At 33.0% G+C, this 25,742-nt stretch overlaps 1 protein-coding gene across 4 annotated transcripts; it reads left to right on the top strand.

Moving 5' to 3' along the window:
- Positions 1 to 221: 221 nt before the first annotated feature.
- Positions 222 to 22,279, top strand: LOC120347077 (uncharacterized). Of its 4 annotated transcripts, none has more exons than XM_078117768.1 (26): positions 222 to 418; positions 1,983 to 2,145; positions 2,252 to 2,338; positions 2,903 to 3,004; positions 3,649 to 3,835; positions 3,958 to 4,024; positions 4,384 to 4,556; positions 5,354 to 5,483; positions 5,931 to 6,074; positions 7,190 to 7,410; positions 10,086 to 10,258; positions 10,855 to 10,956; positions 11,719 to 11,900; positions 12,237 to 12,421; positions 13,617 to 13,704; positions 14,541 to 14,688; positions 15,368 to 15,538; positions 16,078 to 16,204; positions 16,692 to 16,740; positions 16,820 to 16,894; positions 17,669 to 17,806; positions 18,105 to 18,269; positions 18,923 to 19,009; positions 19,506 to 19,613; positions 20,145 to 20,317; positions 21,173 to 22,279. In XM_078117768.1, the coding sequence occupies exons 1-26, from the start codon at positions 401 to 403 to the stop codon at positions 21,285 to 21,287; spliced, it is 3,378 nt and encodes a 1,125-aa protein (XP_077973894.1). In that variant the 5' UTR covers positions 222 to 400; the 3' UTR covers positions 21,288 to 22,279. The 4 variants fall into 4 exon arrangements, with proteins under 4 accessions (XP_077973894.1, XP_039272836.2, XP_077973895.1 ...); XM_039416902.2 differs by having other exon boundaries at positions 10,855 to 10,971; XM_078117769.1 differs by lacking the exon at positions 10,855 to 10,956 and having other exon boundaries at positions 225 to 418.
- Positions 22,280 to 25,742: the final 3,463 nt, after the last annotated feature.

Genomic DNA, 25,742 nt, shown 5'->3' with positions numbered 1-25,742 from the left:
ATTATTGGTAAAGGTTTTATATACAATAACAATCTATCTAGCGTTCAAAACGAACGTAGATAAGATACAATAAACTGTATTTCTATTTCATAAAAAAATATAAATATCTATTATTTAAAAATATATGTCAGCTTTTCTTTATAGTTTAAATAAGAGTTCAATCGTATCGGCGACATACGCCTCCGCCTAAATCTCAGTCAACCATATCTCGCGCATGTGCAGTAGCGGGAAGTTTAAAAGTGTTTATGACCAAACAATCCCGCAGCCAGAGCTCTGCGTAATCGCCCGTGTTGCTTTGGACTATTTGCGCTGTTCATATTTCTGAGAATAAAATTCTTTTTTTTCGCCAGAAATTTTACAGTATAGGAGTATTTTCTTTTCATAGGTGGTCACAGAAAACATGGATGACTTTACTCAGGTATGATTTTCATTTATTTTTTTTCTAATCTATGTTTAAATTAGCATTTTTTGAAACGACAAATGCAGGAATGACTTCGGAGTCCTATCTCAGTATTTACGATATTCTGATATTTTCCTTCCCATATTTTTACAGCATCGTACCGGTATTCCAGTATTCACTGATTCCAGGATTCAGTTATTGCTCACAGACGGTGTTCCAACATAAAATTTTCCTATCATTACAGCATTATATTTTAGCTGTTTGGGCAGTTTATTTACTACAGGTACCGGGGGTACCGTACCTACTGGTCAGACCGGTACAGATATAAAACTGTAGAAGCAATGGCAGAACACAAAAAACTGAAAACAATTCCATAATACAGTAATACTGTAATATGTTGGGGCTATCTTGCTATTCAGCAATTTCTGAATTTGATGAATTCAGGAATTGATCGCACATTCTAGTTCAGTAGTTCTGTCTGGCTGTGGGCTAATACAGTAATAAGAATGTAAGGTATTACCAATTATTATTGAGCAGCCTTTAATACTGTAAAACGGCAATATAAAGAATTAGTTCTGTAGTTAAAAATTCAGAAATTTCATTTTTACTTCAGCCACTTGAATACAAAATTATGTGCGGTATGGCACAGTTCTCCGATTCCAGGAATATCCGCCATACTGCCATAATAAAAGATAAGACTGTAAGACATCGATTATAACAGTGAGTTCCAAGTTCCAACCTCTCATTTACGAGACAGTCTGGGCCTCCATAATGCCACAATAAGCTAAAAGGAAGCGCAATCTACTGATCTAAAAACGTCACCATTGGATTGCTCTGAAAAAAATAATTTGATTTGCAGCAGGAAAAAAAATTGGCATACATATCTGCTTATGGACAACTCGACTACTGGAAGACTAGTAGGTTGTCCGCTATGTCGCGTATAGTACGGCGACAAACGGGTGTAATTTAATTTTTTTCAGTGCTCCAATGACAACTGGAAACATCAATATTCTCTATTTGACACTTTTATTTGCTCAAGTGACATATTTTGCTCATTTTCTATAAATCCAGATACAATCTACTGAAGAAACTGGAATCTGTTGTAGTGTTAGCAATGTCGAATTGCTGACGTTATAACACTTTGTGCCTTTATTTACATTTTTAACTATCTTTGATATTGTATGCATTGAATGCGTATTTCCATTTAGCAAAAAATCGCAATTTTGATCACCTTCGGCCAGCACACGTTGCCAATTATTTAAATTATTCTCGAGACAAATAGCATGGAACGATTTCATGATCTCACTTCATGGCACACGCCCTTGTTTCAGAGACAAATAGAGAGTTTATTTCATTGAACCGAATGCCAGGACATATTGGAATCGAAGAACTGTGCCCTATTGTGTATGGTATATCTATAGGCTATATGCTGATATGTGAGATGACATTTGCCTGAGTTTTTTTTATTTTGTATAATTTTGCTTGACATTCAATATGTATAATGCAAGTAAATATAAGTTGTATAACAAAGTAAATATTAAAAATTGTTAAAATATTTAATATTATGTGTAATTGTCCACAGAGGTTGGTGGAGCGGACTCGTGCAAGGCAAGAAATGATGCAACAGAAAATGCAACAGCATTCAGGCACAGCTCAGAGAAAACGAAGGCCGTTACTGTCTCAAAATAGTGAAGAAAATTTAGCTATTAAAATGAGCTCTGGGACAGAAGAGTTGAAAAACAATGGTAAGTATAAGTTAAATTTGAGGGAGATTGTGTTGAAATGATCAACCCTTTTCTTGATTGTTTTTTTGACGCTCCATATTTAATATGGTAGTATATTGTATTTCAGACAATTTAGAGTCACCAAATAAAAGAACTCGAACCGATTGTGAAGACAGCGAAAACATTTTACAACAAAGAAGCTCATCGGACTCTGGTTTGTTTCTTGAAATTTCTATCCACTCATTTATCCAAATTTAATAAAATCAGTTCTTGGTATGAACTCACACCGTTCCACAGTCAGTGTACCTACCGAACCAAAAAATTTTATGCCCAAAAGTTTTTCCAAAAACTTCGGTTAGGTCGAATTCACTAATTCATAGCTGTTTTCCTGATCACATTGACATGAACTGTTTAATAAGTCCCGGGTCATTCTGGATTTACTAACATAAAATTATACTCTATAGTTTCTAAGCAATAGTAGCTTGTGACGTTTAAGTTGTCCCTGTAACATTGCTCAAAATCTCCTTAATTGCTGAGTGAGTGCACATTACCCGGCTTTGAGCAAATTTCATTCAAAAAGTTATATTATTGATTTTATTCACTTTCACCAAGCAAACAAGTGGTAGTAAGAAATTGCTAAGATTTAAAACTTTAAAAAGCTTGTGTAGAAGAATCATGTACATTATATTATGAACTTTCATATACAAGTCTATTAGAGAGTGTACAATATATCATACAAAATTGATATTATGCTTTATATTTGTTATTGTGTTAATAGACATGATTCAGTCAAGAACATCTAAATCCAGACAATCTGGTCATCATGTCAATCAGAGAATGCAAAAACTATTGAATCAGAGAAAGATATGGGAAGCTGAAGGTGAATTACCAAAAGCTATTCTTGTTATGTGTTATATATCAGCCTTATTCTTCTTACAATACCAGCAAGCAATTAGTGAAAATATGACAATTTTAGATATTAGACGGCTTTTAAATAATCAAATAAGTTGAAAAATCTCATTAGATTGAACATTATTATTCACATGAATATAAATTGCCATAAAAGTTTGCTTCTGTTTACTTTCTGTTTTTCTTAGAACAAAATAAGTTATGGTTAATTATTGGTCAAAACTGGATGGATTTTATATCTTCACTCCGCCAAACCTATCTTACAATTAATTATCAAACCTATTACTCGCAGAGAGAGGGCAAAGATTTTGGAAGCCTTGTCATTTACTGTCTTTTATAGGATATATTTATACGCCATTTACTCTGAACAAGGCTCTGTACAATCATCACTGCCAAGTAGGGAGCTAATATAGTTAGAAGAACCGAGTTAACCTCCCCAATTTGTTAGACGCTGGGGGAGATGGATTGGATTTTGACATGCAATACTGTCGTCCGTCATAATTAAGTCTATCGCTCTACCCACTAGGCAGGCCCCTGCCCCTATTTGTTTTTTTATTTAATGTAAATACAATTAGAGATATGACATAATACTCCTATTATGTATCTTCATTTTAGAACAAGGGCATGATATCAGCTATGATGATGAAAACCTACCATCACCAGTTATTCATCATCCACCACCCCCGGAATTACAGAAAACACAATCCCTTGAACATCAGGGAAGGAAGAAACGACTTGCTGCCTTGGCTGCTCGTGTCAGGGGATGGGAGGATGATATTTCTCATCATGACCCACCTAAATCGTAAGTTTATCAATCAAGTGATTAAAAGTAGTCTATAATAGTCTGTGTATTGCTAAATTGATTACTTCAACTTTCTATTATTAATTTTCTATTACCCGGTATTATGGTTTCTATCTTCTAAGGCCAGAGAAATCACCTGTTCGTTGGAAGCCTCCCACAGGAAGAGTACAACAAGTCAATGCTGTTCCTGTGAGTTGTATTCAATTTTACTATTATTTTAAAATTTTCAACATTCAACATTCTTCTTAACCCAAGTCAAGAAACGAAATTGATTGTAAATTTTTTCTGACTCTTTAGACCCAGCGCTTATTGGCAACACTATTAAAAATGGATTGAAATAAGTCATTGTGTATACATACATACAAAATCATGTATATGTGGGAGAGGTACATTAAGCAAAACACAAGAATAGATGGTCAATTAAAGTCCTAAAACCTCTCTCGTCTCTCCCATTACTAATTACCTATATTCTTTGATCCGTGTTCTAAAATGTCCAGCTGTTGGTGTTAGCCATTTGAATTAATATCTCTGATATACTATTGTTTAAGGTTGAAAAGGTGCAACCACAGAAGGCCTCAGCACCTGTTGATACTACAGCCAGGGTTGTGAGACAAACTTCTGGAGATCTGGATATTGAAAGCCTTGCAAAGTTTGCTGTAGTTGGTAAAGCAGCAGAAAGGAGAAGTCCAGCTAAATCACAACAAAACAAGTCTGTTATATCGTAAGTAGGACTGGGCATTTTCAAATACATGATGACTTCAAAATTGAAACGAATTTATTTTTCGAATTGAATCTCAACTACTTGGAAGTCATGTAATTGAATGTGATTTTTTCATTGTAATGGGTCCTCCAAATACATAAATTACTAAAAACATAGAAAGCATCATTCAGTCAGTTTGCTGAGGTATTGTGCACAATAAGAAACATGTTTCGTCAATAACTAACTAGGAAGGAAAAGTGTCATATGTCAGAATCGTTTATCAAAAAAAAAATTGAATGATTCACCCTAAAACAAGTTGGCGTCGGTTGAAAATTTTCATCTTCACCGATTTGACAATTTAATATTCGGTTCTAGTATTCAATTCAAAATGCTCAGCCTTATCTAAAGTTAAGACATATTGCATTTTAAAAAGAGATTGCATTTTAAAAAGAGAGCGGTGTCATTATGTATTTTATTAATCTCTTATTCGATTTATCGATTAAGCTTCATTCTGAAGCTGAAGCATTCTGTCATGATTTTGCAATCAGGTATTATTTACCAAGAAATCAAAATTTATTTTTTATGTGACCTTTTCACACCTTGACTCTGGGTAGGTAAGCCACTGATACTTCAGAAGATATTATTTCTGATAGAACATGAATTCTCTTCCGTACGTTTTCCATGTAAATATAGGTGGATGAAATTTATTATAGACGAAGCTCTGTAGGACTACGGCGCATCCATTAAAATATTAATTACCTTATCAGATACATTCATTTCTATTTGTTTGTAAATATTTAAAACTTTCTTTTATTTAGGATAAGTGGCAATGCTAAAACTGTTTTGCAAACAAATAAACAATCGATAATTGTGAACAGTGCACATGCATCTGGTCAGCAGACAACCCCCGGCTCAAAAACATTGCAGCAAAGAATGCTGGATTTACAGGTGAGTGTAAAAGCAAATAATAAATAGAAAAAATCTAATAAGGAATATTTGAAATTTTTTTGTGGTGTATTTATATGCCTTCCCCTCCAAACATGGCTCTGCACCATTATGTAAGAAGCTACTTTGTTTTGGAAGGACTTGAATCTTTCTGGTTCAGCATTGACTACCTAATTTATTACACCCTGAATAAGTCAGTGGGCAAGGGATTACAACCCGAGATTTAAAATCGTTAATTAAGGATATTTAGGAGTTGAGTCGTATAATCATCTCTAACAAATTTTAGTTAAACTTGAACATATTCCTAAAAGGATATTCTAGAATGGTAAAATGTAGATTTACTTACTGGTATATTGAAATAAAGACCTATCATGTAATTAAAGGATATGCACTTCAACTTGTAGACTTATTCTTTTATTATGCAATTAATTGTTGTAACTTTACACACAGAGTAACGGAATAACTGAAGCTGATATCAGTGCAATGAACACAAGTTCTGCAAATTTGATTATGGAGAGAGCGAGAGCTGAGAGAGAAAAAGAATTGGAAGAATTAAGAAATAGAAAAGTACATGGAATGAAAATCCACGGATTGGTATGATTTGACAATTTTTTCAAATATTATCTACACTTTTAGTTGAGCTTGTAAGTTGCAGCACTGATTGAAGTATGTAGAGTGTTAATGATTTTTGAATCTAATTGTCTCTGGAGCGTAAAAAGTACTTTGGTGTGAAAGAATTTTTAATACTAAAATATTCATTATTATTTTTTAAATACCTCAATTCAGTATTTTGTTTTGAATATGCTTTGATATACGATATCTAATATTAAAAAAAAAAGAAAAAATTTGTTTTCAGTATATTAGTTTGTCGATATTCAGCTACTTTGAAATTCAATAATGTCTTCTTCAATCACCTATAGTTTCTTACTCTACTACCTAGACACGAACAACCTAACTATTTTTCGTTTCATGAAATATCAAATTTAGTCAGATAATATATTTAGGTTTTTATTAATACTGCCTAATCATAATTGATTGTCAATGATTGATTATTATGACACGTAGAAGGTCGCGGTCGACCAAACATGGCATTCATTCAATACGCAAAATAAATCCGCAAGGAAAAAACTTAATCCTAATAATATTGATCATGTGACGTGTTTAATATATTTTTTGCACGATTAATGGATCAATTAATACACAAGTAGTGTCGCATCATGTCTTTTTTTTCCTTGAAGGGAATGAACATAGACAGTGACATTCACGATTGTCAGATGAACTAGTCACCTATACAGTAGTATATAGTCTTTTTTGTTATACGAGTGTTCAACTTTAGAATAAATGTAGTTCAGGAAATAATATTGGGAATTGAGATTATTTATTCGAATGCACTCTTGTATAACATGCAGCATAGCTGTAAATAAGTAATGTAAATTTGCATACATATCGCATACCTTTATTTAAGAGCTGTTTAAAGCAAGTTCGCGTGGTTTCACTCAGAAATAATGGAGACTCATTTTTCATTGAATATTACCCAATATATTGTCTCGAAAATAGCAACAGTGAAGTAATGTAATCATTCGCATACTTTAGCAAGAACTGATTAATTTCATTACGGCTTATCTTATTGCATAACATGTTATGCCACCTGTTGAAACAAATTATATTCGCAATGCAGTAACTGAATCATTGTTAAAATTATACTTTAGGCCCAAAATAAATGCGATGAGGAAATAAAACCTGCCTCGCCGACAGTTGAAAAAGCTAGTGCTGAAAATTTGGATGATGTTGACGATAACGACGATATTATGGGAGTTTGTGAAAATGATAAAGATCAAATAAAAGACATGGATTCTACAGAACAATGTGATGATCAGACTGAATTAAAACAAAACGGATCATACTTGGAAGATGATAATAATGACAGCAGGTATCAATTGTGAATCTTTGTATAATTTACCGGTATTTCATAAATCAATTTTAAAGCTGAAATGAACAATGACATTTGCTGCAAAGTCATTACTGTTTATTATATGTTTATCTTTCAGGCAAAGAAATTTTTATGCCCAAAAATTTTTCAATGATTTCAGTTTTTAGCATCCACTATCTCATACCTGCTTTGCTGATTATAACAGATAATACCTTGAACTTCAAGTCTCAGACAATTGGCATTTGTTGTGTTGAGTATTGCACCACCATAAATCTTAATAGTTTCGGTAGCACTTGACATTATGATTGCCGGTAGTCTTTGCCCAGAGATGATTCTCTTTTAAGTAAAATTGCTTGACCTTGCTTTTAGCTAATTCTCTTGATATGATCAATTTTCAATTTTGTTGCAATGAAATACTTTGGTCTTCCCCAAAATGTATTAACTTATGTCTCAACTTATGATAATGAGTAATCATAATAAGTACGATAATAATGACTATGTTGAATACAATATTTAGATATATTGTCATCCCTGCTTGTTAGCAGCAGCAGGCATGGTTCATATTGATCAGCTTAGTTTAAGTACTAAAGCCCAAGGATACTTGAATGTCACGTTCCAACGAATCGTAAGATCAATTCCATCCTTTTGACCTGTATACGAGGGAATTTTAGAATTTGGAAATTTATAATCAATCACCAAATTCAAGGATATAGATTGGTAAATGAATGCTTCATCAGAAATAGGAATTTTTATTATCGGTATTTTATACAGAGAAATGTGGAAAATAGAGTTTTGAATTTTTACTGAACTTGAGTATTTTCAGTTCATTAGCTGAAGATAATTAAAATAGTAAATTTTTACTTTGGTACTGTACAATCTGAAAGAAGGTAAATAACCCAATTTATGATATATATTAGAAGATGTGTTAGAAATAGAAAATAGTGAAAGAAGTAACAAAGAATGGTCTTGAAATTTGCAGTTCTTAAAGTTTCACTGTTATGACCATTATAATTGCATCCTAGAACTGTATGCTCATTTTTTCAAAGAATGCTTTGTGCATAACTAATTTTTGATATGAAATTTTGAATGGCATTCAGTTTAGCAGCATGCATGAACAAGAATATAATATTGTTAGTGTATGTTTGATAAAATTGACAATTGAGGAGCAGAAATTTGGAGTTTGTCATTGACATTGTTTCAATTGCCTAGTTAGTATGAAAATGAAGGTAAAGTCTTTTTAATCAAAACCTTATTCACTACAAGCTTCGAAATATTTTCATGCAGTCTGGATTATCCATGATAATCTGTGCAAGTATAAAAGCATATAATCACTGAGCATTTATATTCAACCTAGGATTAGTATTACCTTTGCATAATGAATATAGGTAAATGTATTGGTGTTACAGCTTAGTTACAACTTACAATGCTTAGCTGTAAGAGTTTCAGTGTTGAGAGTTTGGTTAAAAAGAAAGGTCAAGGAAGGTTTCAATAGTTTGTTATTCTAGTTATTTTCTGTAAAGTAAAAACAACATTATTTAAATAAGTACCAGGTTAGATTTCATTAATAAGCTTGACTAAACCCAAATTATTGTGAAGCACATACATACATACTTACAAAACAGGAAGTGTCTTTCATGAAAATATACAAGCAAACTTAATTTTCTATGTACTGACATTGTTGGACAGGAAGGGACAGAATCTTTATTAAAATTAGTAGAAAAACCTATATTCTTCATATATCAGCACATATAGTAAATATGAAATGATAGGCTTTTGACAACAGTTTTCATGATTCCAATGTGACAGTGTTTCAATGCAGCGAATATATCGGTGTTGTGTTGTTCTGAATATAGAGAAAACTATGACTATTGTCATTCCAATTGAACAACTAATTGTAACAAGGTTAGCATCATTTGCAATTTACACCAGTTTTTACTGGTTTACTTTTTTGTTTTCTTCAATTTCTTGAGCAATATTTGCAGATTCCTGCTATTTGCATATACGAGTATGTTGCCTGTGTGATACTGAATGAATATAGAATGTGAAAATCAATTATAGTATAATATTAGTTTCATTATTAGTAATAAGTTGATGACTAACATGATAATTGATACCTGAAAGCAAATCATTTTTATAAACTAATCGCATAGTCAAATTGTGAGTTGTACACCATCTTGGTACATTTCTAAAAGATTCACCAGTATCTCTTAAACTTCCATGATCTGTGGGGTGGCCCGCTTCTAAGACTCTTCAACATTTGTTCTTGCAGAATCCTGCTTTTTTTATAAAAATACCTTAGTTTTCTATATTTTATTTGCTATGTTTACTATTAAAAAATAAATGCGCATTACAGTCAATTTAACTCTAAATTAATGTAGCAAATGATACCTAGTTAAGGTTTGTTTGTGGCCAACACATTCACTCTGAACAAGGCACTACACAAGCAGTCACTGCTAGGTAAGGAGTTACCGTATTGTGGAAGAACCGTATTTGTCATTCCCTACCTATCCAATTTATAAACATGGGAATTGAATCAACCTAAAATGCTATCATAGTTAAGTCTAGCACTTCAATCACTAGTGACTAGGGCAACATTCTTGCAAATAAAATATATTCAATATTCCTGTTATGAACTAATATACCATCCTTTAACTTATGTTTTAATAATATTACAGAGCTCAATGTGATGAAGAAATCTACACATCAGCTTGCGAGAAACTTGTGATGGAAGATGATGATCAGGATGAGGAGGAAGATGAAGATGGTCAAGAATTAAGTTACAGTGATTCTCTCTTAGATGAGGATGAAGATGAAGATAGCACTGTTAACGAAAAGGATGCTTCGGCAGGTAACCATCTGAGACTGAGCAATGAAAATTTCTTATTAATATATGTTTTGTCCATTGTTGCCTAAGTTATGACTCACACAAGATTGAGTAATTTACCTTATTTAATCTAGATTCAATCATTAACATGTTGCAATATTAGTTACCGTAATTATATCCGTTTGTTCATACTAAAATCTCTTTCCATGACTCACAACCTGTTATATTTATCATTGTAAACTATCATGATCAGTGCCCCCCTTCAATACAAAAATTAAGTTTTATTTTTTATGGTTTTCTATCGTTTAGTTGATTTGCAACTTTGATAATAAAAACCCAACAAACAAATGTAGAAGAACAAATGGATTATGGTCGATAAATCATACAAATAAATTGATTTACTTGAATTAATGTCGTCATGAATGGTTCTTTGCTCGTGGCCCTCAGAGAACCAGCTTGTGGCCCTGGGGGCTGAGGGCCCTGCTTTATTATATTGTTAGAAATAATTTAGTTTATCAAATGAGGTTATTTTAACCAATGATAGTCTTTGTAACTAAGTATGAAATGATAGTCTTTGTAACTAAGTATGAAAATTTTGTTATTGCATTTCTTATTGAAAGATGAGAAGAAGGTAGTCAGTCCATCTTTACCAATTGCTTGCTGCAGTAGTTCTGAATATGAAGTTTTGGAAGATATTGAAGAGAAGTTAGCCAACGTATCAGGCGAGTTAAAAACAAGTGAGATTAGTGTTATTGAGTGAGTTAGAGCAGTTACAAAACTGGTAATTGGAAAATATCCAATATCATCATACCTCAAGTGTAGAGCAGGGGTGGGCAAGGTTTTTGGACCAGGGGCCAAAAATTTTGCCCACTTAGACGGGCGGGCCATGTAAGTATGACGTAAAAAGTTACTTTTTATGAACAATATTTACAACAATTTAATCGCAATCTCAACAATTTGGCCTTCGGTTCGTAGTTTACCCATCTCAGTGTGAGTGTAGAGGCTCAGTTTACTAGGTTTTAGATTTACTATATGTATGGCTATTTGAGGTTGTGAGCCTTGAAATAATAGTATATGATAAATGAGCCTTGAAGAAAATGATAAAAAAAAGAGAAAATCAGCTTGTTTGCAGTTGTGTATTTTGACATTTGTATTTTATATATAGAATTTTCACTTCTCAACTCTGAAGTTCAGGATCAGGCCTTGTATAAGCAGCTCTTGATATGTAAATAGCTACTATTTTCGAAAGCCTGGAATCTTTCCGGTTCGGCATTGCATGCGTGCCACACTGCACCGGAGTGAGCTGGTGGGCAAGTAGTCTCAACCCAAGATTTTTGACTCGAGATAACTACATATTTGATTCCAAAGCTGTAACCACCAGGCCATGGCACCCACGAGTTGTCCTGATCTGTCTTGATTACAGTTTTATTTCTATACCTTAGTCAGCAAAATCTTGTTTAAATGACTTTTTATTTTTCATCCAGTTTCAGAAGAAAAAACTGAAAAGGAAGATGCTTGTCAAATGATTGATGATTTATTTGAGGGAGTTTTATCTGATGAGGAGAAAATGATTCTCACTCCACCTCCTCGCACTCACTCACCCATTACTATTCCGAATCTTACTAGACAGAAGAGCAAATTGGAGATAAGATCAGAGCTTACAGTGGTAAGTTTTTTTTATTTAGTATCTAAATAATCTACTTGAATTTATAGTGGATAAAAGTTTTTCCATATAGAAAGGTGTTTATTTACATACACTTAATTTATGTATAATTACGAGCATAAAATAATTTCTTTTCTCAAGAATATTTCACTTTACTCAAGTTGTGAGTTTTTTTTCACCTTATTCATCCTCTCATTTATTGGTGATTTTTTTGTTTTCAATTGAATAAAAATATTTTCTCCATTTTTTGTGATGTTGTTGACATATCGGTATTGCCCAAAACGTTTTATATTATTTACTGTTGTGATATAGCAATACATATTCGGCCTATTTTAATAGCGAAAGCAGACTTGCAATGAAGCAGAAGACACTCATGCTCTCACTCAGCAGAGTAAGTTTCAACGAACTTGTCTCTCCAAGTCTAACTCAACTGAGTCGATTGTCTCATTTTGCCAAGAAAAAGATTTTCCTGTTTATACGATCAGTTCGTATCGCACAGAAAAACGAAGACAGTCCATTGGAAGGTTTGTTGGATGTTTTGTATTGTTCCCATCTGTTTGTACTAAATATTGCAATTTGTTTCGATTATGCAGAACGAAGTTTTACATACAATAAGATTTGTTGCACTCACCTAAACATATGATCACAATGCAAATGTAGTGGCTAATTTATGAATAGCTGATTGGTATGTTTCTTTCGTTAAAATGTCCTCTGGGTGAAATTCTGGGCTCAAAAGATTTTTCGAAATTCTCTCTTTCATTTAAATTTCCCCTAGCTGAAATTCCAGGCACTACAGCAATTCAAAGCATTTTTGAAATTATTTACATTAATAGACTTCTTCAGATAGTTCAAATGGGAACTTGTTTAGTCCATAAGTTGAGAAAAGCTATTTTTTCACAACAACAACAGCAATTTAACCACAATTTTTGGGGCTTCCGAAGTATGCGAACCAAGATGGCGGACATCGGAATGTAATATGTGTACTAGGTTAGGGTTAGGCCATAATTTTAGGTATAAAGACTACGGGAGGCTTTTGGCTAGTCTTCAAACTGATAATAGGACTAAAATAAAGAAAATTGGAAAAAAATCATCGCCTAACCCTAACCTGTTACCCATGTTATGTTCCGATGTCCGCCATCTTGGTTCGCATACTTCGGGAGCACCCAATTTTTTGATGTAATCCTTATCGATGTATAATGATCTTGTGTCATTATTTTTATTTTCAATTCCAATCTGTACAAAGAATATGTATACAGTTATTAAATCAGTAGTCAAATATAATTTTCTGCTATGTAACATAATATCATATTACGTTATACCTTCCTGTAATAAAGATCATATTCTTTTTTTATTGATGTTTCGTTTTCGGATCGATTAATTATACGACCTTTAATATAGGTAGATATGTATTAAGCGTCATCAATTATAATATTAGTTTTTATCGTCATCAATTAAACATTATTGTTCGTTAAATGCTTTCGTACTTTCTATGAAAAACAAATATCAATCAATGATGTCATAAATATGCATTTTCCTTTTTTAGAAATTAACACAAAAATTTTGTTGCAGTAATTATTTATCAATCAATCGGTTACGCATTTTTTAGTCAGAAATTTAAATTTTAGCTAAATGGAGGTATCATATTGCGAACTCATTATTTTACAAAAAGTAGGTCAGTTTTTGATCGACACTTGAGAGTAAGATTATGCTACGATTTAGGGTCGACAAAAGAGTTGTCAGGAATGAAGCGGCCAATGCTAAAGCAGCCATGATAAAAAAGCAAGCTCCGGACAAGCGGCCAGTCAATGTAAGTTATTTTTTCCAGTTTTTAAATCAGTGTAGATTTTAGGAAAAATTTCTATTTAGAAACGCAAGAGGGATTTATTTTTGAATATATTTTTAAACTTTGAGATTCGGCCCCCTCAGAATCTCAGGCCCCACTATACGTGGTGTATATATTTTTACAATTCTTCAAATTGTTTCAATTATGTTTTCCAATCAAATATTAAAACTGAGCAATTATTAAGACTTATTTCTATTTTGTCTATATGATTTTTATGATGGGTTATAATCTATTATGTAGTGGGGCTGTAAATGAAATTTCTTGAAATTATATTTTTGTAATTTCCTTCTATGTTTCCTAACTGGATTAGTCAAGTTTTAACTGTCAACCCATTAAACGTGTGGTAGTTTTATACGTTTTTTTTGGAATGTTGCAAAGTCAATAATGAATATTTTGTTCCACACATAATTTTGTTTAAAAAATTGCTTTATGCAGTTTCCAACTTCTTAATACTAATTAATGTATTTCACAATTTTATTAGAATAAATTTCAATTTTTCATCTTATATTAATCTTTCGAATTGTTAATTATGACATGGCTTTATCCTTTATTGGTGGCCCGACAGCATAGTTACATATTCATGTTTGAAAAATTCCCTTTAACTTATGCGGATATAAACTTAATCTTATTTAATTTATTTCTATATTTCATTGAGGTAAATTAAAATTTTTCGTCTTTATTAATCTTTTTAATTAGTATAATATTGACGTGGCTCTATACTTTATTATTGGTCTCGACAGCGCAGTTATAATATATAAACATCATTTTTGAAATCTGATATTTTTATCTACAATTGATAGGAAATCATTTCTGACATGATGGCGCAAGTAAGCGCACAACAGCGTGTTATACAGCAAGCTAGTGCTGCATTGAATTGTTGTTATGATGCCCATCATGGAAAAGGAACTATCACAGAAGTTGAAGCTGAGAAACTCTTGCTAATTACAAGTAAGTTGTTTCTTACTCGCAATTGGTATAATGGTATTGAAGAGCATGGTATTACCCAATAAATACAGGGTAAAAAAAGCTGAACCCAGGAATATATTCTAGAGAGGACCTATCTTTTTTGCAAAACGATATATATATATATATATTACTGAAGCTTCTGAGTATGATCAAACAAACGAGGGTTGAAGTGTTAAATAAATTTTCTTCACTTTTGTAGAAGAAATTGACAATTTATTGATTCTATTTTTGGGGTTATATTGTACCTTCCATATTTTAACACTATCTATTGATTTTATGGAGCTGTAGGTTGGGTCAACAATATTATTATCTAAAACAGTGGTTCCCAAAACTGTGTGTCGTCGTTTTAAGTGCATCACATTTTAATGGTAAATATAGTTATTGGGTACATTCGGTCATGTTATGCACTTTTCATGTGCACAAAAACAAGCATACGTCTCGCGTTGATTAAAAGTGTGTGTTGCACATTTTATCCACAATGTAATTTAATGTTAACAAAGTCAATTGTTTTTGACAATGCTTCACAACCTGTATGAAAAAAGGTAAATTGGGAATCTCTGATGAAAAACAATAAAAATGACGAAAATATTGATTTGCTATATCCTGTTGTTAAGTTAAAGTAAATTTGGAAATCCCTGATATCTATAATTATATATTCCAGGTGAACGTCGTCTGGCTTTATTGGCTGAAATTCAACAACTGAAACAAAAAAGAACAAGCGGAAGAGATGAATCAAATTTTAAACCATGTTCTGGAGTCCTCGTTGTTGGGGGTTTACGTCTCCCACTCAGAACTGAATATATTTTCTCAATTGCTAATAAAAGAGATGCAGGTTAGTAGGAATTATCAAGTCTAATTTAATGAATTTTTTTCGTAGTTCTTTTTGATGGATTAATCAGTATTTTAATTACTTCAGATGCAAAATGATGTTCTTTTTCATGTCAAATTTAATTATTTTTTAAATTTCTATTTTATTAAGTAAACAATACTTAAAGTTCACATTTTTTTTTGAGTTGAATTTTACAAGATTTTTAACAGTTCTTTAATAGATTAATCAATAATTGATTACTGTCATTATCAAGGCGTCTACGCTTGGTTAAAAATTTACAAAATTTGATTAAATCAAAGTTTTTGTGTCATTAATTTTATTCATAGAACTATCATAAATTTTGCGAAGAATTGATAAAAATTTGTATTAAATATACTATAGATATAAATGCCTGTTTGAGGTGTCAGACGTCTAAATAAGAATTAAAATAGAACATGATAAAAATATTCATTTTAATAAACCTGTTATTATATGACTTTCTGTCTTACACACTCTTATCTTAGATAATATTAGATTCGGAAATAAATTTAATCTTGTTTTAGGTGAACTACGAAACCACTATTACTTTGTTCTTGTGAGAAATGGTCATCAAATGTTTGCAACACAACTTGCTTCTACTTTGGGTGATTTGTCTGGAGATTCACTTGTATTTAAAGATGATTTCACAATGTAAGTATCGTACTACCATACTGGTCAAATAGTTAGACATTAGATTAATAGAAATCTTCATACTTGAATAACAAACCTTGAAAAGGGAAATATTATTACGAAAAATATCAACAACTTCCATGAAGTCTTTCAAGTTTTTAAATTACAAGAGGGAATTTAACAATACTATACATAGTTTGGTTCCTACATGGGTATTGAATGAAGTAATAAAAAGTTCAACTTAAATAAACACTGTTAAAAAAATAACCTGGTTACGCTACTTAGAACCAACTCTATATCAAAACTGAAATTGTAGCAGGACTTTATGAACACCCTGTATATAGCATTAATTTTCATTTACCTATATTCTTTGTTGACATCCTCAAGTATATACTAGAAATCTACCGGTGTTTTTTCGAGCCATTATTTCGTTATAATTATCTTTATTCCAATGTGATTCACACTTATGATAATCATCCATTCATACTTATATATATTTTATATTTAGTGGAAATTTATCGAGTGACTTCAAAATTGTGCTAGAAGTATATAGCCTGGTAAGTACTTGCATGCAACATATCAATTTTGTAAAATCCAACTATATTTATTGTTTTGTTTACTTCAACATTTTTACAGAACCACAGAACTCGTGCTGATGGAATTCCTGTACAAGATAAAGCAAAAGGAAAGTTGTCTGGAATTTTACACAAAGTATGTATTTTATTCTTTTTAATTTGAGTACAACATATTAATCTTTACTCTGAAACGCTTCCTGGTCCGACCCGTGGCTTGGTGTTCTAATATTTAAATAGACCAGGGATTCCCAAACTTTATTGGGCGCGGGCCAAAATCATAATCTGAACAATGTTTGCGGGCCAGAAGAGTGTAGCGACATTAAGTTCGCGACGGTTTCACTGGGGTTCTGTCGATTCACTTTCACTTGACATTTTTTTGAAACATGTTTGTTCGACTCATATTGGCGCCTAATGTCTTATTTCCTCATATATGGAATAGTTCGTTGGCAAAGAAGACAAATCACCGAAGTTTGATTTCTTTGAATGCAGAAATACAAACGCTCACATTTATTCAAGGAACATCTGTTTTCAGCGTCTAGTTTTGGTTGGCTTTTTGGTATCTCTAAGCTTTCTAATGTGACTGTTACGATAAACACGTCTTTAAACTGTGGTAGTGACATAGCAACTAGCGGTATCTAGATCGCAAACAGGTATAAACAACACCATTTCACTTAAGCTTTTAAATCGTTTCGCGGGCCGCGGTTTGGGAACTCCTGACCTAGACAGTTTAGTAAGTAGAGAAGAGTTTCAATTGTAATGTTGAAAAGCCAGAAAATCTCAAGTCTTTTATTATATTTAACACGCTGCTATGAAGATGGTTTGATATTCTAAATTCATTCAACAATTATTGCACAAAACCTTCAAAAATATCACTTTACACTTCCAATGTTAAAATAATTTAAATGAACAGCAAAGATCAGGTGACATGAAGAGATTATTGTCAGAGGCAGTTGAGAAAACTAGAAATAAGGTTAAGAAAGCAGCTACCACTTCAAAAAATACTCAAAAGCAACAAACAGACAGCAAGAACAGCTTTGATACAGACAAGGTCTTAATAATGAATGTATTTGAATAATATAAAAAATTATGTACAAGTAGACAATGAGGTGTCTGAATTGGTAAACGCAAGCAAGTTCAAGTAAATGTTGACTTAATTGGTTTCTTGCTATTTTATTTTCAAATGAAACTATTTTAATTGATTTCTATTATCAAGAATCTTAAACTCGAATAGAATTAATTTCAAGTCAATGTGAATATTTATTCTATTTTTGTGTATTTGTGATTTTGTTTATCAAATTTTATGGGCCAATAAATTCCTGTTGTAATCAACATAATGTTTATTGCAGTCTCTCACACCAAAGAAGCTGAGAACTTCCAAACGTACATCACACATGCCTTCCATGATGAGTCCTGGTGGCCCAAATGCCATTCGTATCAGTAATTTCTCTCTTATTGGAAGCACTACCATCACTTTAGGAGCAATAACTGGAAGAAAATTTGCTTTACAAAAGGTTAGAAGTTTTTTAAAATCTTTTTTATTGTCTACCTCGTTAAATAATTCTTCCTGTAGAAATATGTGAGTAAAGTGAAGAAATTACTTGATGCTATGAATTACACATGCATAATTTGGAGTAACCCAAGTATGAAAATAACAAGCATTCAGATTTTGGCATTTGTCTTATGATGCCTCTAACCAAATTATGATTAAAAATGATTATTTTATTAAGATTATTTTACCTACAATTATTAGTTAATCACTTTTTCTTAGAAAAAATTGGTATGCTCAAATAATATGACAAAATTGATTATTAATACATCCACATTCTATTTTATTGCCTCTTGGAACTGTATAGCTGAATATGGTAAGTCAAGATGGGGGCGTTAATTATCTCGTAACCATAATTAATGGCAGAAGGTTACAAGGAGAAATGTGAAAAATTGATCATATTCAGTATTATTTATTTACTATTGCAAAAGTACTGTTTACATGAGCCTTGGTAAACTGTGGCAATTTTTGTGATTTTTTACAAATAGCTTAGGCTACTAACACGAAAGGGATTGTGAGAATGCTTTTTTACACACGTTTCTCAATTGTATTCTCTAGACCCTACTTCTCCTGATTCGGTTTGTTTGGTAGAATATTTTTTTTTTTTGTGCGTTTCAGGTTCCTTTTCTTTCACCAATATCTGGTCAAATTTTGTGCAAGTTTTCATCCAACTTCGAATCAAGCATCTCACAAAGAGGATTTTTGGTAAGAAATAAACATGTTTTGTATCGGGTAAAATGGATTTCTGACATTGTATTATCAGTATATTAGTAATGAATGCAGTATACTAATTGGGTACTGATAACAATTTCTGCTCTTCAAGTTGTTGGAACTGCATAATCCTGGTAATAAATCAATTCAAGTTTCCTGAAAGTGTTGTCAATGTGAACAGCAGGGATGGCGAACCACTGACTCAAGGACTATGAAGTAATCTGTGGTGTTATTTTGGTGACCCATCAAATGCTGAATATTCACAAAAGACATACTGACATTTCAGTAAAAAAAAACCTATATTGAAGTTGCCATTAATATAGTAGTTCTGGTATAACGTTACAGTTGACAATGCTGAATCGTGTATAAAGACCATGCATGCAAAAGTTGTTTGGAAGCATTTAATGAAAAATATTACTGAGTAAATAAGCCAAAACCAACATCGTGAAATCTGGACAATTTATTTTTACTTTGTATTGATGTTTTTCAGACAATGTTTGATGATGTCGGAGGTCTGGGTGCATGGCATAGAAGATGGTGTGCTCTGAGACAAGGAAAATTGTATTCTTGGACTTATCCTGATGATGAACAATACAAGGTAGTATCGTTTTGTCTACATCTTCCTTTTGGCGGTCGAAAAAATGATACACACAGAAATTTGGTTGCAACCATGGTAGTAAAATTGTAGTGAAAATTTGTGTTTCTTTCTAAATTATTTCACAGATATGGGGTTACGATATTGCCTATTTCTAATATATTATGCATATACAAGCATGAGAAGTTTTTCACATAACTCGTTGCCCTGACCTTTCTAGTTTGTTGTCTCTAAACCTGCGGGCTGTGACACACTGATGTGCGACAGCGAATTTGTAACTTGATGTCAATTATTAAGTGTTGTCACATCTCCAAGCATTGCGAATTTGTGTTATGCAATGAATAGCATTGTTTTTTTCTCTGATATTCCAATCTGTGATATTCCAATAATGTACCTTGTAATTTGATCATGGGTCATTTGTAATATAAGGAAAATTGAATGTTTTAAGAAAAAAAGTACTGTTTATTTGCCTGTATGCTTCAGATGTTTGTAAGTGCTAAATGAACATGGTAGCAATGTAACTTTTTTTTTTAGAAGCCGCTGATGTCCCTCGCGCTTCGTGAATGTATCAGCCGTGACATAACAACAGTAGAACGCATTTTATGTGCTCGACCTAACACCTTCGAACTTCGTACAATGAGGCCTCGTCGTCAAGGGGATAGACAAAACCTAATATCTGAGGACACTGGATCAGTCATAACTACAAAGTAAGCTGGCCGGCAGATCTTTGTTACAAGGCACTAAATCATAGTAGTAATGCAACAAAAAAAACGCTCCGTTCGGACGTTTTCAAGTTTTGCATTTTTTGTATTGTACAAAACCATAAAAGGTGTTACGGTTACGCAATATTAGTGAAGCTGGGTAAGATAATATATATTGAAAGCAACTGTAAGATCGCACCCATGAAAATTCCACCCTCTGGAAGTTTTACCTATGGAGAATTTCACACACGGAATATTCCTCCTGAACAAAATCAATCCTAACCTCTATCAAGATGACACGAAGTATGGATTATTTTGTTATTATGTCGTTGTTAGTGTTCTTCTTCCTATTGTTGTTGCTGTTGTGAAAAATCGCTTTACTCTTCAACTACTTGACCAATTGCTTTTAAGATTGTTGTTGTCGAGAAAATGCTATTACTTTTATTTATATAAAAACATTTGTGGGCTCTATGGGATTCGTTTTGCACTTTGAAGTTTTATGTAAAGACGTCGTCAAAATTAAAAATTGCACACCATGTGGTAGTTGGGCTCGCGTATTAGCGATCTTGTGCTCAGTGAAGACTGATGAAGAATGAAAATTTTTTAATGAGGTTGACAACCGATGCTGTGAAAAAATTGATATTACCGTATATAATTGAAAAATAACATACTTGCCTAATAAGACGACCCCCCAAAATCAGGCCAAAAATTTGGGCCTAGAGAAGCGACTTATTCGCCGGGAAATACGGTACTTCGTTTTGAGGTTCCTGTCCATATATTTGAGCATTCTTTTGTTTAAGTATGTCACAATTCTATATCTGCGACTTATAGAACTTAAAATTTTTCTATTTCTTATTCAAGGCATTGGTTGTCTGCTGACACAAAAGAAGAAAGAATAGCTTGGATTGAATCATTAAATCAAGCTCTTGTCGATGTTCGTGCATGGGATATGGATGCTCTGAAACCTTTCAAATAAAAACATTCTGCAGGTCATTACATGCACTTGACCAAGTGTGGGCCAATTGTGTTTTCTAGCAACACTAAGCCCATTTGTAACCATTAATCTCACCTAATCAAAAGTTGTTTACTCGAATTCACTAATTGATTTTTCATATTTTGCATGGCCTATTATTATCCTGGTGAACAAATTACTGCCACAGTGATTGGTGTTATTTGCATAATCTTTATTCTGTTCTAATCACACTATAACAATGCCATTTGTGCTATGTATATTGCTCTGAACTTACATATTTACATCATTTAACTAGATGGATAAAAAGACAAGGCTGTATGCTTCTTTAAAATTTTGTCAGCAGGACTTACTTACACAAACTAAATGGAACAAATCATTTGAAATATAATAACATTACAATTTCTCAGTTGAAAGTAAGAGATCAGTGCTCTGTTTCGTTATTATTTAAGCCAGATGTTTTACTGAGGTCTTCTATTTTTATATGGCTGCTCATGTCTTTCACATACTTTGAGAGGTCTGCCTTGCTCAATTTGCCGACTAGATAGACATACATGATTTTTTATTTTTGTTAATGCTGCCGTCCAATATTGTATATATCAATAACCTTTTTCAGTGTTACCGCTCGACAGAATAATATTAGAAACAAATAGATAGAATTTATTCTGCCCTTGAAACGATAAATTTACGATCATTTGCATAATGATATAGAAGTTATCAATAGTCGTGAATTGAAGTGTTTCAACATATTTTGGTAAGGACAATTAAAAGTAGATGTGGTTTTTGATTTGGTTGAATTATTCACGAAAATTAGTTTTAAGATAATTGTTCTCCTGTTGCTTCTTTTCTGTCTTATATTACACTTTCACTACATTCGTGCTTCGTGATAGACAGGTCAATGTTTCATTTGTTTTCTCTGACTTTCACCTTCATTCCACTGTCCTTTGGAATTGAAAAAAGTCTTTGTACAGATATATCAATAAAATATGTTTCAATGATTTTCTGGAGTTTGCTTATGGATGTGTGTAGCAGTTGAGAGCAAAGTATGCGATACAATTGACTGCCGGTTCAAAAAAGATTTGGTTTGATTCTGGGTTACGAAACCTTGATAATCCGTCCATAAAATAGAATCGCCTCCGAGAAAACGATGACGATCGCTCCGGTGCATACAAACTAAAAAAATTCTAACCGTGTCTTCCGGACCATAAAGCGCTCTTAAATATATATTGTTATTATTTTCTTTTCAAAAATCTATCAAGTGCCTTATAAGCCGACGCGTCTAATCTGTGTATCGAGTAGTGCTTTATTACCTACACTCAAAAGCCCAATCTAAGAAATTTATTGACAGTGCTCTTATGGTCAGTGTATTATGGCAATTAAACTATTACTTTTAGCGGGAAGTTTTGACTGATTTAATCACAATTGGAAGTGTGAAATTCCGACACCGGTAGGTTTCTTGTAGAACCGTCTCACGGAATTTTATGAGATCAGCGAACCGGTTAGCTTTACTGGTTACTGTCAATGTTCTGTTTGTAACAACCGATTGAAAAATATGATTTTTGTGATGAAACCGGCTGACAAAAATTTGAATCCCACCACTGGATAAAGGGTATCGGTGGTCGTCATCAATATGCTTGGTATTAACCAAAGGAAAAGTTAAGAAGGTACGTTTATTTGCTCAGTTGTTTCCTACTCACTATCGATCTACTTGCAGCTATCGATAGCCATTTACTTACGTTTGATGGACCGAAATATCCATAATTATAGAGTTTTCAGAATGATTACTGTGATCTTTGCTAATGTCCCATTCCATTTGCATCGGAGTTAATCGCCAATCATCAGTTTTGAGGATTATACTTTATCAAAATAAATTAGTTAGTCCACAAGTGATTTGAACTGAACCCTAACAGTGAGTTCTGGTAGAAGTGAAATGGCACAAACATTATGGACCAAAATATCCATAATTATAGAGTTTTCAGAATGATTACTGTGATCTTTGCTAATGTCCCATTCCATTTGCATCGGAGTTAATCGCCAATCATCAGTTTTGAGGATTATACTTTATCAAAATAAATTAGTTAGTCCACAAGTGATTTGAACTGAACCCTAACAGTGAGTTCTGGTAGAAGTGAAATGGCACAAACATTATGGACCAAAATATCCATAATTATAGAGTTTTCAGAATGATTACTGTGATCTTTGCTAATGTCCCATTCCATTTGCATCGGAGTTAATCGTCAATCATTAGTCTTGAGGAATATACTTCATCAAAATAAATTAGTTAGTCCACAAGTGATTTGAACTGGACCGTAACAGTGAGTTCTGGTAGAAGTGAAATGGCACAAACATTCGAGAATTCTACTTGGCAATATTTTTCATATGACTCCAACGTTTCTCAAACAATATCCGGTGGCGATGAAGAAAATGAAAATATATTTTGGTTAGCGTCTGTGGTCAGTTTTACTATATTCGCTATTGTGACATTATATCTTTCTGCGACATTCATGTTTGAAAGATTAAGACAAAAAGATCTTGGACAAACGGACTCGGCGATACTCGGATTTTGGATGAAAATATTTCGTGATTTTATGGTAGCTGGCTATTTATTCTTGATGTTGTTAGCACTCGTTGAAAAATTAATTGTCGAAGAATATTATCCGAGTTACTGCTTTTTGACTATTTCAGGCAGAAATATATTTGGTGGGATGGCGGTTATGTGCTGTTTTCTCGTCCTATCTTTGCGTCAGAGAGTTTTATATAGAAACAAATTGATGGAACATTTGACAACAAAGACTACACAGGTATTAAGCATTTCAGTATTTTTGTTAGCCATTTTGCTTCCTAGCACGGTAGTCATCCTTAACTTTGTTGGGAATCGTTTCGGAATGACTCCGCGTGGCTGTGGAATCGTTGGGGCTCGATTTAGAGTTGACAAGTTGTTTATCGGAGCAAGTATAACTTCAATATTCGAACAATTCGTGTTGCTCTATTTGTTCCTAGCTCCTCTATATAAGCATCGATCAACTGTTGGCGAGGCAGCTAATAATCTGAAGCCTGTTCTGCATAGGGCGTTCGTGGCGACTTGCATATGGACTGGGGGCAGTATTGTGTTGATGGTCATGGGAGCTTACTTCAAGTCAAAATACGGATCCATACTTGTGGTGCTACTAGCTAGAAGCTTTGTAAATATTCTATCCGTAATTTATTCCTTTCCGGATTGGAAAAGTTCTCTCTTTCCATTCTGTTCAAAACAACCTGCAGCGAACGGAGGAAACTAATATATACAGGGACAGAAGAACTACGAACTTGATAGTCGTATTTGAATATTTTGATATGTACATAGGAACACATAATTGGACATCGTTATTGCATTTTATTAGACTTGCAGAAAAAGCTAAATTGCAGTTACATGGAAATAAGCATTCAACTAGTTAGTTGCGAAACAAAGTTATAATTTTACAACAACAATTTTGCAGAACCATTCATAGTAAAGTGCTTGTGGTTGTCGCATTTGGTCGTGTTTTAGGCTATGCAGAAGAACTGAAAGGATAACAAAGAACCAGTACTGAAGCAATATCAATAAGAAACCCTAACCAAAACGGTGTTAAAAACAATATGACAAAATAATAGTGTCTAAATATTTTCAACCAGAATCAGAAGAAGAGAGTGGAATTGACATGTAACATGATAATTATGGTATTGAGCCAATGCAAAACGCCTTCAAACATTCGTTTTGGCGTATTTTTGCTTTTGTTGTGTGCGCGTTCTGTTTTTAAGCAGGTTAACCTCATCAATTACGCGGACCTGTTAAGGTTTCATTGGTGTTTTCCCTAACAATTGTTCAATCCACTTATATCACCTTTTCAGCAATGCCTAAACAGTATAGTTTTCTCCTGTCTTGAATATATCTTTGTCACTTTCTCGTCGATTCCTTGTTTATCTAGGCTTGTGTTTTTTTATTCAATTCTTTGTGTGCGTGTTGGCGAGATATTTCTCATGCTTCTCGCTCTTCGGAATTCGTCATTTTCAATTTGTGTGTATTCCGGAGTTTCCAAAATATACTATTTATCCATCTGTGTTTTGATATGTAATAACGTGACCGACATTTGATGTGAGCGGTTGGGATTTTTACTTAGCAATCCCGGGATTAGAAAAATTGAAAGATAGGATAGGATTTTTATATTTATTTCATGGGAGGGTAAGGCCGATAGAATTATGCCGTAGCCATTTTGATTTGGTTGAATGTAAAATAGTTAAATCACCACGAAAATTAGTTTTAAGATGATTGCTCTTCTGTAGCTTCTTTCCCCCTTATATTACACTTTCAACAATAAGAGTCTGCATACCTCTAACGCAGGCTACATACGTGTTTCGTAATATCAATGTTTCATTTGTTTTCTCTGACTTTCACCTTCATTCCACTGTCCTTTGGAATCGAAAAAAGTCTTTGTACAGATATAT

The sequence above is a fragment of the Styela clava genome, chromosome 11 (genome assembly GCF_964204865.1).
Source record: "Styela clava chromosome 11, kaStyClav1.hap1.2, whole genome shotgun sequence".
NCBI lineage: Eukaryota > Metazoa > Chordata > Ascidiacea > Stolidobranchia > Styelidae > Styela > Styela clava.
The sequence above is the reverse complement of the archived record's forward strand: the minus strand, read 5'-3'. Positions and strand labels throughout refer to the sequence as shown.

Bases quoted from the DNA above. Each gene is read 5' to 3' on its own strand.
- LOC120347077 (XM_039416902.2), top strand. The intron at 16,205-16,691 runs GTAAGTATCGTA...TTTTATATTTAG, and splicing joins TTTAAAGATGATTTCACAAT to TGGAAATTTATCGAGTGACT. The intron at 16,895-17,668 runs GTATGTATTTTA...TTAAATGAACAG, and splicing joins TGTCTGGAATTTTACACAAA to CAAAGATCAGGTGACATGAA.